The sequence below is a fragment of the Schistocerca americana genome, chromosome 2, assembly GCF_021461395.2.
Source record: "Schistocerca americana isolate TAMUIC-IGC-003095 chromosome 2, iqSchAmer2.1, whole genome shotgun sequence".
Taxonomy (NCBI): Eukaryota; Metazoa; Arthropoda; class Insecta; order Orthoptera; family Acrididae; genus Schistocerca; species Schistocerca americana.
Window position 1 is genome coordinate 197108068 of NC_060120.1, and position 13400 is coordinate 197121467.

Sequence of the window (13400 nt, forward strand, 5' to 3'; positions counted from 1 at the left end):
TAGAAAAGTTAGTAGTTTATCTCTGTCTGTACTCCTCTAAGAGCAATTCGACTCTGTATTTGAAGTTGGAAGTTCAGTTAATGTCTTTAATCTTGGTGCACTGTGATCATCTGTGTTATGTTAGTCACGTGGTAGTTCATCCACTTGTTGACTCTCTTTGTTAACTGCTTCCTTCTGTGAAACCACCACTGATCCCACCAAAAATCCTGGTCCCTTGACTGTGGTTTCTTCCTTTGGGCTGACTGCTGTTTTCCACTTGTTGGTATTCTCACTCCTTGAGCTTTAGCTGCTGTTCTTCTATCTGCAAGTAGGTCTGTCTTCTTATACGGTGTCTTCTTTCCTGTCACATCATTTGCTGCTTCTTCTAACTTTTGCACAGATCTCTTGGGCATGTTTATTTCTTGAGTACTTGTGCTCTCCACAGATATAGTATTCACTTTTAAGGATTCTGTTGTTATTTGTGCAGGAGTTGCGTCAGTAACAATTTTCACTGATTCTTCATCTGAGACTGCAGTATCCTTCCATTTAAGTCTATTGCTGTTTTGTACACTTCCCTGTTTGTTTCCACTGATTCATGAATCCTTGTTGCCATTAGTTCTTTACCAGTTGCATTTAGGTGCTGTCCATGAACTGTTTATAGCTCCTTGTTACTAGGAATATTAATAAAACAAGTGTCATGGAAGCCTTTCACTATTTTTTTTAGTTTTCTGTTTGTAGATTGAATTTCTTGGTTTATACAAGACCATTTAGGAAGGTCATGCTTTTTTGGTATTCCAACTACAATCACGTTTTTATTTTGTAATGCTGACAAGGCTTTTTGTAATGAACGAATTGCAAAGTTGGCTTCATTCTTTGCTACATCATTAGCCCCTGTCCAAATAACTGCAAAATCTTCATTTGTCAGCTCATGCAGGTCATTGCAGTTTTGTAATATTACACTAGTGGGGGAACCTGGTATCACCTTCCCTTCAATGTCATATTTTTTTGAAGCTAAATTTAAAATGTTTCTTGCATAGTCTCTGTCATGGCTATAAGAGGCAGTGAATATTTTGGGTCTCCTACTCACTAACTGACTCTCAGGAGCAAAGGTTTGCATTTTCATTGCTGCATCCTTAGATTGCTTTCCTTTTAAAACCGTGTTCTTCATTGTGGTATGCACACTGTGTTGTGAATCATACTTTATGTTGGACACCTCGAATCTGTAGTTTTTACACATTTCTTTCTTGGCTGATTCTCACTTCTGGAGTTCATTTGTTAGTATGCATATAATTGTTTCTGAATACTTAAGTTCCTTTCTTACTATTCTGAGTTAACTTTTCGCACACACACGTTTTTAACGGGTCTGTTTTGATTTCGTCCATATCATCACATTCAGGACGAAAGCAATCAGTGCATTTCCAGTTTTTCACTCTGTTTGTTACATTTACACACGACTAATGGAATTTCCTCTAGTACTCTGCACAAATCGCTCCTTTTCTTGCTGTTTTGTTATAGGAACACGGTTTCTTCTTCGTTTGTTTCACCGTCTTAGGGGTATGCTGGATCAATCATTTCTTTGCGTGTTGTTCTTTTCTTAGGGCCCAGTATTTCTTCATTCTTTCTGATCTTCTTTTCCTCTCTTCTTCCAAGATGCATGGTTTGGACTTTTGTGTAGATTTGTCTTAGAACCTTATGTTTTCATCTTTAGTAATTAATTTAACTGTTCGATCAATAAGTGAATTTTCTGAAATCTTTAATTCTACTAGGTCTTTCTCAGTTTCTTTAAACCAGTTGGGTTTCATTTTGTGGTTACAGAAAAAGTCAAATATTTGTTTAGTTAACCTGTTGGAATTCATTCTGAGAAGATGACCATAAAAATTTATCCTCCTTTTTCGCATAGCATAAGTTTTTCAATTTTCTTGTAGAGAGTTTCATTTTTGATGTATATAATCTTATTGTCAAGGATTTGCTCCCATGCTTCTTCCATTGTTTCAGCAAACAGGGCCATATCATCTGCAAAAGCAATGCAATTTACTTTAAAGTTCTTCTTTTTGCAATCCAGTCTTATACCACTCTTAATATTTGTGTTCCATTCTCTGACTACTTTCTCAAGTGCACAATTGAACAGCAACAGTGAGAGCCCATCCCCCTGTCACACTCCCATTTTTATTTCAAAGGGTTCCGATAATTCGCCCATAAATTTAACTTTTGAAAATGTATTTGCAAGGGTCGCTTTTATAATATTAGTTGTTTTCTTATCCAAACCCATTTTTTCCAAGACTAATAACAGACATCTTTGCCCTTGATTTTTAGTATGCCATGATGTTTTTGAGGTTTAGTATTTGTTCCGAACATGATCTACCCTGTCTAAAACCTCCCTGGTATTCCCCGATTTGTGGCCCCAATTGTGGCTCTGCCCTGTTCAAAAGGACTTTAGAAAGAATCTTGTATGTTATATCCAGCAGTGATATTTCTCTGTAATTGTTGGGATCTGTCTTCAAACCTTTCTTTTGGATAGGGTGGATGAGAGCTGTTCTCCATTCTGTGGGTGTCTCTTCTTCTTTCCAGATTTTATTGAAAACACACTGAAGGGATGTAATTGCATTTTTGTCAGCCTTTTTCGCTCGGCCGTTATTTGGTTTTCTCCAGATGCTTTGTTGTTTTTAAGTTCTGAAATTTTATTCTGTAGTTCTTCAGTCGTCGGTGGTTCTGAGTCCGGCTTCTCACTGTTATTTGGGGTGGATTCAATTTTTTCAAGGATGGGTTCACAATTCAAGAGTTTCTCAAAGAAGCCTACTAGTATTTTGCAATTTTCCGTGTTATTGTGAGCGATGGTCCCATTTACATCTCGATATTGGAGGGTGGGTGCTTTGTATCTTGATAACCTTTGTTTGAAAGTTCTGTAAAAGCTTCTTGTGTTGTTTTTAGCAAATTCTTCGTCAATTTGGAGGAGAGTTTTGTTATAATGTGTCTTCTTAATCCTTTTTATATTTTTATCTACCAGTTTTCTAACTGTAAAGAAATTCAATCTGCTCTCTTCTGTTTTCTGTGATTGCTAGTTTTTCCATGCCTGTTTTCTTGTTTCAATGAGGGCATCACATTCCAGCGACCACCAGCCATGTTTTTTTTACTTTTTATGTTAGGTGCTATCCGTTCGGCTGTAGTAATGAGGTTTTCTTTGATATCCTCCCAGCTTTGTGTCTGAATGGTTTCTGTTGCTTTTGTGAATTCATCTGATTTTAATATCTTTTCCATACTGTACTTCCGTCCCTTAATTTGTTTCACACTGCATTTCCTGTTTGGGATTACTTTGAACTTAATTTTAGAAAGGTAGTGGTCTGAACCCAAGATTGCACCACTGAGTTCCCCAACATTCATGATTTCTTAGCGAGAAATCTTCTTGATTGCCACATGATCAAGTTGAAATTCCCCAAGGCTAGGATTTGGGGATATCCACGTCTTTTGTCTTTGTGTTAGTTTCTTGAAAGCTGTGGATTTAACAATTAAATTGTGTGCTTGGCAAAGTTCTATTAGCCTCACACCATTTCTGTTTGTTCTCTTGTGTGCAGGATAGTCTCCAACTATTTTCTTATATCTTTTTTCTTTACCAATCTGTGCATTAAAGTCTCCAAGAAGAATGATGATGTTTTTATCTGGAATTTTGTGAATAATGTCATCTAGATGATTCCAAAAGGCCTCCACTTTTTCTTTGTTTTTCCTGTTATCCTAATTTATAGGGGCATGTGCATTGATAATTGTGTAGACTTTGTTTGTGCTTGTGAATGTAAGACTTGAGATTCTTTCTGATTGGGAATCAATGTCAGCTATTGAGTTCAAGATTTGTTTGTTGATTATAAAGGCTGCTCCAATATGTGGTACTTTTTTCATTACTCTTGGTCCCACTTTTCCTTTGTATATCCTAAAATCTTTGGAATCGAAGGTATCTGTATCCATGTATTGTGTTTCTTGAATGGCTGTTATGAGTATGTTGTGGTTCTTTAGCATATCTCTTAGACGTTTTAGTTTTCCAGTTTTCAACAATGAGTTTGCATTGAAAGTTGCTAGGTACGTTGATTGCCTATGTTGAATTTGGATGAGATTCCAAGACCTCTGACTTGTCTTTGTGCAATGTTGCTGACTCCCCAGAATCCGAATGTCTGCTGACGTACTGGCGTATGGTGGATCGTCCACCTGGGGTAAAATAGTTTACATCACACACTTCCATTATTGATGAAAGTTATTTTGGGTGTGGCCCAAAGGCCACAAAAAATACAACCAAGATTGTGAGTCCTGGAACACGGTTTATTCCATGCTTCCTCACTTATTTCGTAAATAGTATTCAAATTTTATGAACTGGTCACGGCCATTGTGCACGAGTTAGTTACAAAACCCAATATGTTCCTGTTCTTTCAACAGATTACTGTTCTTTTAGTTACACACAAAGAACAATTACTGATCCACATGTATACACCAAAATATGTTTAGCTTAAGCTATTTAAACTACCGAAATAACTTATTTTATGTGCAACATTATCAGTACACAGCTATTCCAAAGATCATCCAGAAGCTTACAATGCCACATGTCCTCAGTCCATGAGGCACTGCTGAGGCGGTTAGGGATGTAATTGAATTTTTTCAGTTAGAATTCAAAATTCAGTTAGTGAAGACAGTGATTTTCATGTGACATGCAGATGTGTGATTTTTATAGAAAGGATATAAAAAGTATGACAGTTACTGAAGCTTAATTTGTAGCTGAAGCTTCTAGTTGGTGTGTTGTAGGCTCTATTCTGTACCTCCTCACAGGTAATTCAGTGCTAAAGCCCTCATATGTGGAAAAAATTGTAATTAATGGTTGTATCTGAGCAAACACACTACATGCAACACTGGAGATTTTCCTTATAGATGAATAAAACTAATGGACATCCCTGTTTGCTAATTAGCTACAATATTATACAAGTGAACTGTACTACTAATTTTTTGTGTGTCTCCTGTACCGTATTCACATGATTTGTAGCTGTATGTTATGCGATGAATAAATGACTGTTCACTATTTGGTGTAGAATCTGAATAAACAAGGCACATTTTTGTAATCTTGGTCATAGTAATAGGAGTTTGTAGACTGTGTAAATCCATTAGCATCATCTTAGGTGTAACACTAATTAAGTAATAGAATTTTTATCTTTCCATAATACACTCCTGGAAATTGAAATAAGAACACCGTGAATTCATTGTCCCAGGAAGGGGAAACTTTATTGACACATTCCTGGGGTCAGATACATCACATGATCACACTGACAGAACCACAGGCACATAGACACAGGCAACAGAGCATGCACAATGTCGGCACTAGTACAGTGTATATCAACCTTTCGCAGCAATGCAGGCTGCTATTCTCCCATGGAGACGATCGTAGAGATGCTGGGTGTAGTCCTGTGGAACGGCTTGCCATGCCATTTCCACCTGGCGCCTCAGTTGGACCAGCGTTCGTGCTGGACGTGCAGACCGCGTGAGACGACGCTTCATCCAGTCCCAAACATGTTCAGTGGGGGACAGATCCGGAGATCTTGCTGGCCAGGGTAGTTGACTTACACCTTCTAGAGCACGTTGGGTGGCACGGGATACATGCGGACGTGCATTGTCCTGTTGGAACAGCAAGTTCCCTTGCCGGTCTAGGAATGGTAGAACAATGGGTTCGATGACGGTTTGGATGTACCGTGCACTATTCAGTGTCCCCTCGACGATCACCAGTGGTGTACGGCCAGTGTAGGCGATCGCTCCCCACACCATGATGCCGGGTGTTGGCCCTGTGTGCCTCGGTCGTATGCAGTCCTGATTGTGGCGCTCACCTGCACGGCGCCAAACACGCATACGACCATCATTGGCACCAAGGCAGAAGCGACTCTCATCGCTGAAGACGACATGTCTCCATTCGTCCCTCCATTCACGCCTGTCGCGACACCACTGGAGGCGGGCTGCACGACGTTGGGGCGTGAGCGGAAGACGGCCTAACGGTGTTCGGGACCGTAGCCCAGCTTCATGGAGACGGTTGGGAATGGTCCTCGCCGATACCCCAGGAGCAACAGTGTCCCTAATTTGCTGGGAAGTGGCGGTGCGGTCCCCTACGGCATTGCGTAGGATCCTACGGTCTTGGCGTGCATCCGTGCGTCGCTGCGGTCCGGTCCCAGGTCGACGGGCACGTGCACCTTCCGCCGACCACTGGCGACAACATCGATGTACTGTGGAGACCTCACGCCCCACGTGTTGAGCAATTCGGCGGTATGTCCACCCGGCCTCCCGCATGCCCACTATACGCCCTCGCTCAAAGTCCGTCAACTGCACATACGGTTCACGTCCACGCTGTCGCGGCATGCTACCAGTGTTAAAGACTGCGATGGAGCTCCGTATGCCACGGCAAACTGGCTGACACTGACGGCGGCGGTGCACAAATGCTGCGCAGCTAGCGCCATTCGACAGCCAACACCGCGGTTCCTGGTGTGTCCGCTGTGCCGTGCGTGTGATCATTGCTTGTACAGCCCTCTCGCAGTGTCCGGAGCAAGTATGGTGGGTCTGACACACCAGTGTGAATGTGTTCTTTTTTCCATTTCCAGGAGTGTATATCATATTGTAGGTTCTGCCATAGCAGTTAGTCAACTACAGATGAGGTGGACTCACATTTGGAAGAAAAAGAAATTCATATCCCTGTCTAATCATTCTGAGTTCAGTTTTACATGGTTCCCCCTAACACTTTAGAGGCAAATGTTGGGCTACTTCTTTAAACGAGACAACAGCTAATTTCTTTCTCTGCCTTCCTTCAATCCTAACTTAAGCTCTGTGTATAATGAGTCCAACAGACGTGTGTCTTTAAACACCGAGCAAGCTGGAACTGTGGTAAGACACTAGACTTGGATATGGAAGGATGGCAGTTTGAGACCCTATCTGGCCATACAGATGTAGGCTTTCTCTAGACTGGTCAAGGCAAATGCTGGGATGGTTTCTTTGAAAAGGACATGGTCGTTCCTTCCTCATCTTTCCCCTATCCAAGCTTCTGCTCCATCTTTAAATTTTGTCCTCAATAGATCATTAAATCCTAATCTTCCTTTATTTCCTTCTTTGGGATATTAAACTGCAACTTACTTCCATTTTTTATTATGTTTGGTATAATAAAAAATGCAGTCAAACCATTATTTTAATGAAGGTCAATTTCTTAACGTTTTCAGGATGCTTTATTTGCACATGCATGTGATGGACTTGATGTTGATTATTTGTTGGAGGAAAACAGTAAAATTAGCAAACCAAAGATCAGTTTAATATGTGAAGTGTGTGGTGAAGTATTCCATAGCAATGCCAGTCTGAGTACTCACAAACAGTTACATGGTGAGCAGTCATCAATTTCATTTTATGCCATAGATATTGTCATGATTGATATATGAAAACTCTGCTACTTTCTTGATCCATCCATTATCCCTTCATATTATATGGTATTGAGAACCTGATAGACTTCAATTTTATGAATTGCTTTCCAAACTTCCAGTCAGCATGGAGATGAAATGTCTACAATCTTCCAAATAAAATCCATTACCTTCTACTAAAGATATTTGATTGACTTATGTTGATTGTTGGTAATGACATGAACCTTTACCAAAACACAATGTGTCCAACTCAGTCAAGTATAAACAGTCAGAGATGGTATACGTTTCTCTTGATGGGACACCCACAACTGTTATTCATCATCAGTGATAAACTACACTACAGCTGTAAAAATTATTTAGTACTAAAAAGGTAAACACTACTCAGTTTCAGGACATATACCCCTTCTTCAGGTGCATCTGCAAAATGTTAAATGAATAATAATACCTGTCCACATGGTTAAAATAACTAAAGCTAAACAGAACTGACAGAAATTCTCTGAAAAAGCCCCTATATGTACATTAAAATGTAAGTCCCCAGAGGATGCGTAACTAAGATTAAAATGTGCAAAATATGTGAAAATAGTGCATCACTGGTAAATGGCGTGTGAAAGAATATCCTCTTAAATCCTAAGTCTTCCAGACAGCCTCTCACAGAGGCTCCTACATAAAAGGATAACAGTCCCCTATTAGAAGAGCAGAAACCTCTGTCAAATGGAATAAAATATATTAAGAATTAATTGTCCTACATTCCAAATCCCCCATTACAAAACTTAAAATTTTCCAGGCTAAGGTGGGGTGCACCTCACACTGATGTGCGTGAAGGCAGGTAGGCAGTCTTTCAAACACTGAAACATTCAGAAAAAGGTGCTGCATTCACTGTGCATCTACAGTATGTGAATAAAACAATGTAATCCCTTGAGTAATGTTTGCAATCCACCCATACTGCACAGACACTCATCAGAACAATATGAAGCATGATTGAAAGCTGAAGTGTTGACAGGAGCTGCTGTATACCCATAATGTTAGTGAGTGGCCTGCTCACACCATCTGATGGTAAAATTTGGATTAATGTACCAGCCAACAAAATGTCTAAGAAACTGCAAACTGTCATCTGCTGCAGTTAAAGCTGACTTCTCTCATGTACTAGTGAAGCACTAATTACAGATTACCATATCTGCATGAGTATACATTGCTGACCAGCCAGTGGTGTCACACTACAGTTAATTCCTACTATCTCACTCAAGAATACATATAGCATTCTTAAAGAGCATAGTCTCAAATTGTCGCTAATCTGTACATGTACAAAGTCGTGGAACAACTGATACAAATGGAAGAAAACCTGTAAGGCATGTAAAGCATAGCAGCAATTACGGCAGAAACAGCTAAGTTAGAGCACTATTGATCACAATAAGAGTAGCTGTAGAATAAAAAGCACAATGAAAGGTTTTTAAGGAACATTGCTCACAGCAAGATTGGCCACATCACTAAAATCCAAAATAAAACAAAAAGTAATAAAAATCACTGATAACAATCAAAGCCATAAAACACATAATAACCTCTATTATGGCAGCCCGTAAATGTGCTGCAGCCAAAGGCCACAACCCCCCCTGCCCCTATAAGAACCACAAATTTAATTTTAAAATGATAGAACACAGTGTAAGCATAAAGTTACAGAGAGCCACATTGTAAAGAATAGCAGTGTAAGCTTCAGGGACAAAGAAGCTTTGCATTAAAAAAAAAAATGCACTCTCTTTCTCTCTCTCTCTCTCTCTCTCTCTCTCTCTCTCTCTCTCTCTCTCTCTCTCACACACACACACACACCCCACGGAAGATATAAAGGCCACCTGTATTTGGAACATGGAAATCAATTTTTACCGCACTGTAATATCCAGAAAGCATTGGTTGTGGTTATTAAGTATGCCCCTGTGCTTTAACTCAGTTAGTTCATTAAGTACCTTCTCAGGGTAATTAATTTTACATTTTGCAATCTCAGTTTCTTCTAAGATATTAAGTTCCTGGTCTTCATGTTGTGCACACAGAATGTCTAGAGCTTCCCTAACATCCTGTAAACTGTGGTTGTTGACTGCTAGATGAAAAGACAGGGCTGACTCTGAATTATTGACTCATGCTCCTCACACCTGATGTTGAAACTTCTTTCTGTTTGACCCACATGTCTGGCATTACATTGCATGCACTTAACCTCATATAACTCTGTATTATCATAGGGCCTAATCTGCCATTCTTCATGGAATATTAAATGTTGACCATTGTTTTTGGGCTGAAAAATGCTGTGATATTTAAAATTTCTCAGCCACCTTCCTACCTTACTGGAGATTAGAACGTAATAGGGTATCCTACAAACTCTTCTTTTCTCGTTACCCTCATCCTGTTTCAGAATCGTGCTACCCTTGATCCCATTTGCCATAATACCCTGTGTGAGCCTTCTATGTATGTCGCTAACCATATTAACTGGATAACCATTCACTGGGGCAAGGTATCTGATGGTATGAAATTTGCTCACTTCCATTTCCTTTCTCAGTGGAATTTCCGAAACTCTGTTGAGCATTGTTCTAAAGTGTACAACCTAAGGACCAGCAACTTAGCATCTTAGAAGAAATTGGGATTATGAAATGTAAAATTAATTACCCTGAATGGCACTTAATGAACAAACTGAGTTAAAAACAGGGACATACTTAATAACCGCAGCCAATGCTTTCGGGGTATTGCAGCCCGGTAAAAATTGACTTGTGTGTTCCAAATACAGGTGACTTTTATCTCTTCCATTTGTAATTGTTTCCTCTGTGTATGTGTGTGTGTGTGTGTGTGTGTGTGTGTGTGTGTGTGTGTGTACATTTATTTTGTAATGCTAAGCTCCTTTGCCCCTGAAGCTTACATTGCTATTCTTTACATTGTGGCTGTCTGTAACTTTATGGTTACGTTATGATCTACCATTTTAAAATTAAATTTGTAGTTCTTATGGGGGAAGGGCAGAGGGAGGGGGGGGGGGGGTTATGGCCTTAGACCACAGCATTTTTAGTGGCTGCCATTAATTTTTATGTTTTGTTTTATTTTGGATTTTAGTGATGTGGTCAATCTTGTTGTGAGCAATGTTCCTTAAAAATCTTTCATTGTGGTTGTTATTCTATGTCTACTCATAATGCTATCAATAGTGCTCTAACTTAGCTGCTTCTGCTATAATTGCTGCTCAGCTATAAGTGCCTTATAGATTTTCTTCCATTTGTATTAGCTGTTCCACAGCTTTGTACATGTACAAATTAGTGGCAATTTGAGGCCGTGCTCTCTAAGCATGCTGTATGAATTCTTGAGTAACAATGCAGGAATTAAGTCGATCTACTGTAGTATGACCCTACTGGTCGGTTAGCATTGTACTGACATGCAGATATGGTAATCTGTAATTAGTGCTTCACTAGTAGATGAGAGAAGTTAGCTTTCACTGCAGCAGATGGCAGTTTGTGGTTTCTGAGATATGTTGTTGCTGGGTACAGTAATTAATTTTGACCATAAGATGTCGTGAGCAGTCCACTCTCTAACATATTGGTACACAGCCACTGCCACCAACATTTCAACTTTCGATTGCACTTCGTACTGTTCTGATGAGTGTCTGTGCAGCATGGGTGAGTCGCAAACTTTACTCAAGGGATTACATTGTTTTTCTCACATACTTGCAGACACACAGTCTATATAACCACTTTCTTGGATGTTTCAGTGCATGAAAGACTACCTATCTGTGTTCATGTGGATCAGTGTTTTGTGCACCTTCCTAATCCTGGACCATTGTGAGTTTTGTAATGGAGGATTGGGGATGATGGACCTTTAATTCTTTATGTATTTTATTCCATTTAATGGTGGTTTCTGCTCTTCTAATTTGGGACCGTTATCTTTTTATGTAGATCCTCTTCAACAAGAGACTTTCTGGAAGACTTAGAATTGAAGAGAATATTTTCTTGCTTGCCATGTACCAGAGACACACTACAGCAGAGTTCTGTTAATCCAGACCGCGGTAATCTGAACGTTCGGTTAATCCAAACAAGAAAAATGTTAGTCTAAGTATGGAAAACTGTGTGGTAAACTGCTGTACATACACACTATTTTAATTTACACAGTACAGTAAACATGTATTAGAAAAACTGGTAAGAAAACATTAGGTTTAAACAATGCATAACAATGAAAGAAAAGCTGTCAAACTTACTAAAATACAGCGGACATTTTATGCCTACTTTTTAGATGACAAAAACTCAGTCATTGTTTTTTGGCATAATGAAGACAGTCTGTTATATGATGCATAGTTGTGCCATGTTCTCATAAACATGAAATCAGCAGGTGTAGCATTAGGCTGTTGCTCCAAACAATGTAGTGCAAGGTCAAGGGTTTTTTCTGCTTCACTGTGTGGCACCAGCTCTCCTTTGTCACTTTCAGGCTCATTGTCACTTCCGTCACAGCAGTGCACTTCTTCCTGGTCTTGATTCACAGTAGCAACTACATCACCATCAGTAAAGTTCTCCACGTATGCCCCATCCTCTGCCATCCACTCATCTACATCTCCTTCATTGGCTTCTTCACATCCAGGGATTGTCTGTATCATTTGTAGTAGATTTTTCTCTACATTTTCAACTAGGTTATCCTGAAATTCAAGAGATGTCCACAGTTTTCTCAATGATTTTCTCAGAGTATTTTCTGAAATATTTTGCCATGCCTCAGCGGCCCAATAAACAACATCCTTCACATTGGTCTTTAATTTTGTCCACTAAAGGAATGCCATCATCTTGGATCAGCATTCTTAAAAATTGTTTTCTATAAATAAGTTTTAATGTTTGCAGTATGCCCTGGTCCATCAGCTGTGGAAGTGGTGTAACATTCGGTGGCAAAAACTTCACCACAATTTCTCCATCACATAATTCTTCAGTACTGGGGTGAAATGACGCATTGCCAATCAAAAGGATTGCACGGGAAGACAAATGATTTTCCTTAGAAAACCGTTGAACAGAGGGAACAAACTGGCCGTGAAACCATTGTTTGAATAGCTTACCATCCATCCATGCTTTTTTCTGGTTGTGATAATACACGGACAGGGACTTTGTGTTGCAGTTTTTAAAAGCTCAGGGCCTAGCAGTTTTCCCGATCAGCATTAAAGGCAGCATGTGATTACCAGCAGTGTTGCTGCACGCTAATAAAGTCACATCATCTTTGCATATTTTCAAACCAGGAGCATGGTCTTCTGCTTTTGATGCCAGGCTTTTTGTTGACAGTGCCCTAAAATTAAGGCCAATCTCATCAGCTTTATAAATTGTTGGGGAGGATACTTTCCCTCTCTTATGATTTTTTTTCAAACTCACCCAAGTATTCCTTCGCTGCATCATGGTCAGAAGAAAGCTTCTCTCCAGTAATTGTTAGCTGATGAATTCCGTGACGTTTTTTGAATCTGTCCAACCAACCCATACTCGCACTAAAAGACTCATCACCATTCATTAACTTGTTCAGGTAAACAGCCTTCTCCTGAACCAGTGCTCCACTCGAAGGAGTTCCCCTTTCACTTTCCTGCGTAAGCCAAAGGAAAAGAGCTTCATCCACTTTATTGTACTGGGACTGTTTCAAAGTCTGCAGAATTTCAAGTGTTTTTCCCCGAAGATGTTGCACAGTACTGTTCAAGCTTCACTCGGTTCTTCTTCCAATCACAAATGGTTGCTTTACCAATACCCAGTTCAGTTGCCAGTTTAGATACATTCTCACCATTGTCTATCCGCTTCAAAGCATTCAGTTTTTCTTTGAGAGTTAACATTGTATGTTTCCGTTTACTCATGACAAAAATACGTACACCACTACACCTGAACGAATACAATACAACTGTTACGCATGCCAGCGATCAATAACTAACATAACAAAGTGCTTTGCGAGCCAATTGGGAGTGCACTGACCTCAGATACTACAAAGGTCTCAACAATGCACAAGCCGGCCATTGTGGCTGAGCGGTTCTAGGTGCTTCGGGATGGAACC

At 39.8% G+C, this 13400-nt stretch overlaps 1 protein-coding gene across 3 annotated transcripts in view; it reads left to right on the plus strand.

Moving 5' to 3' along the window:
* Positions 1-13400, plus strand: part of LOC124590782 — a 281346-nt gene that overhangs the window by 207841 nt on the left and 60105 nt on the right. For all 3 annotated transcript variants that reach the window (XM_047131676.1, XM_047131675.1, XM_047131677.1), the window contains one exon: positions 7197-7353. In XM_047131676.1, the coding sequence (XP_046987632.1) occupies positions 7197-7353 (157 nt within the window). The remainder of the gene's footprint in view (positions 1-7196; positions 7354-13400) is intronic.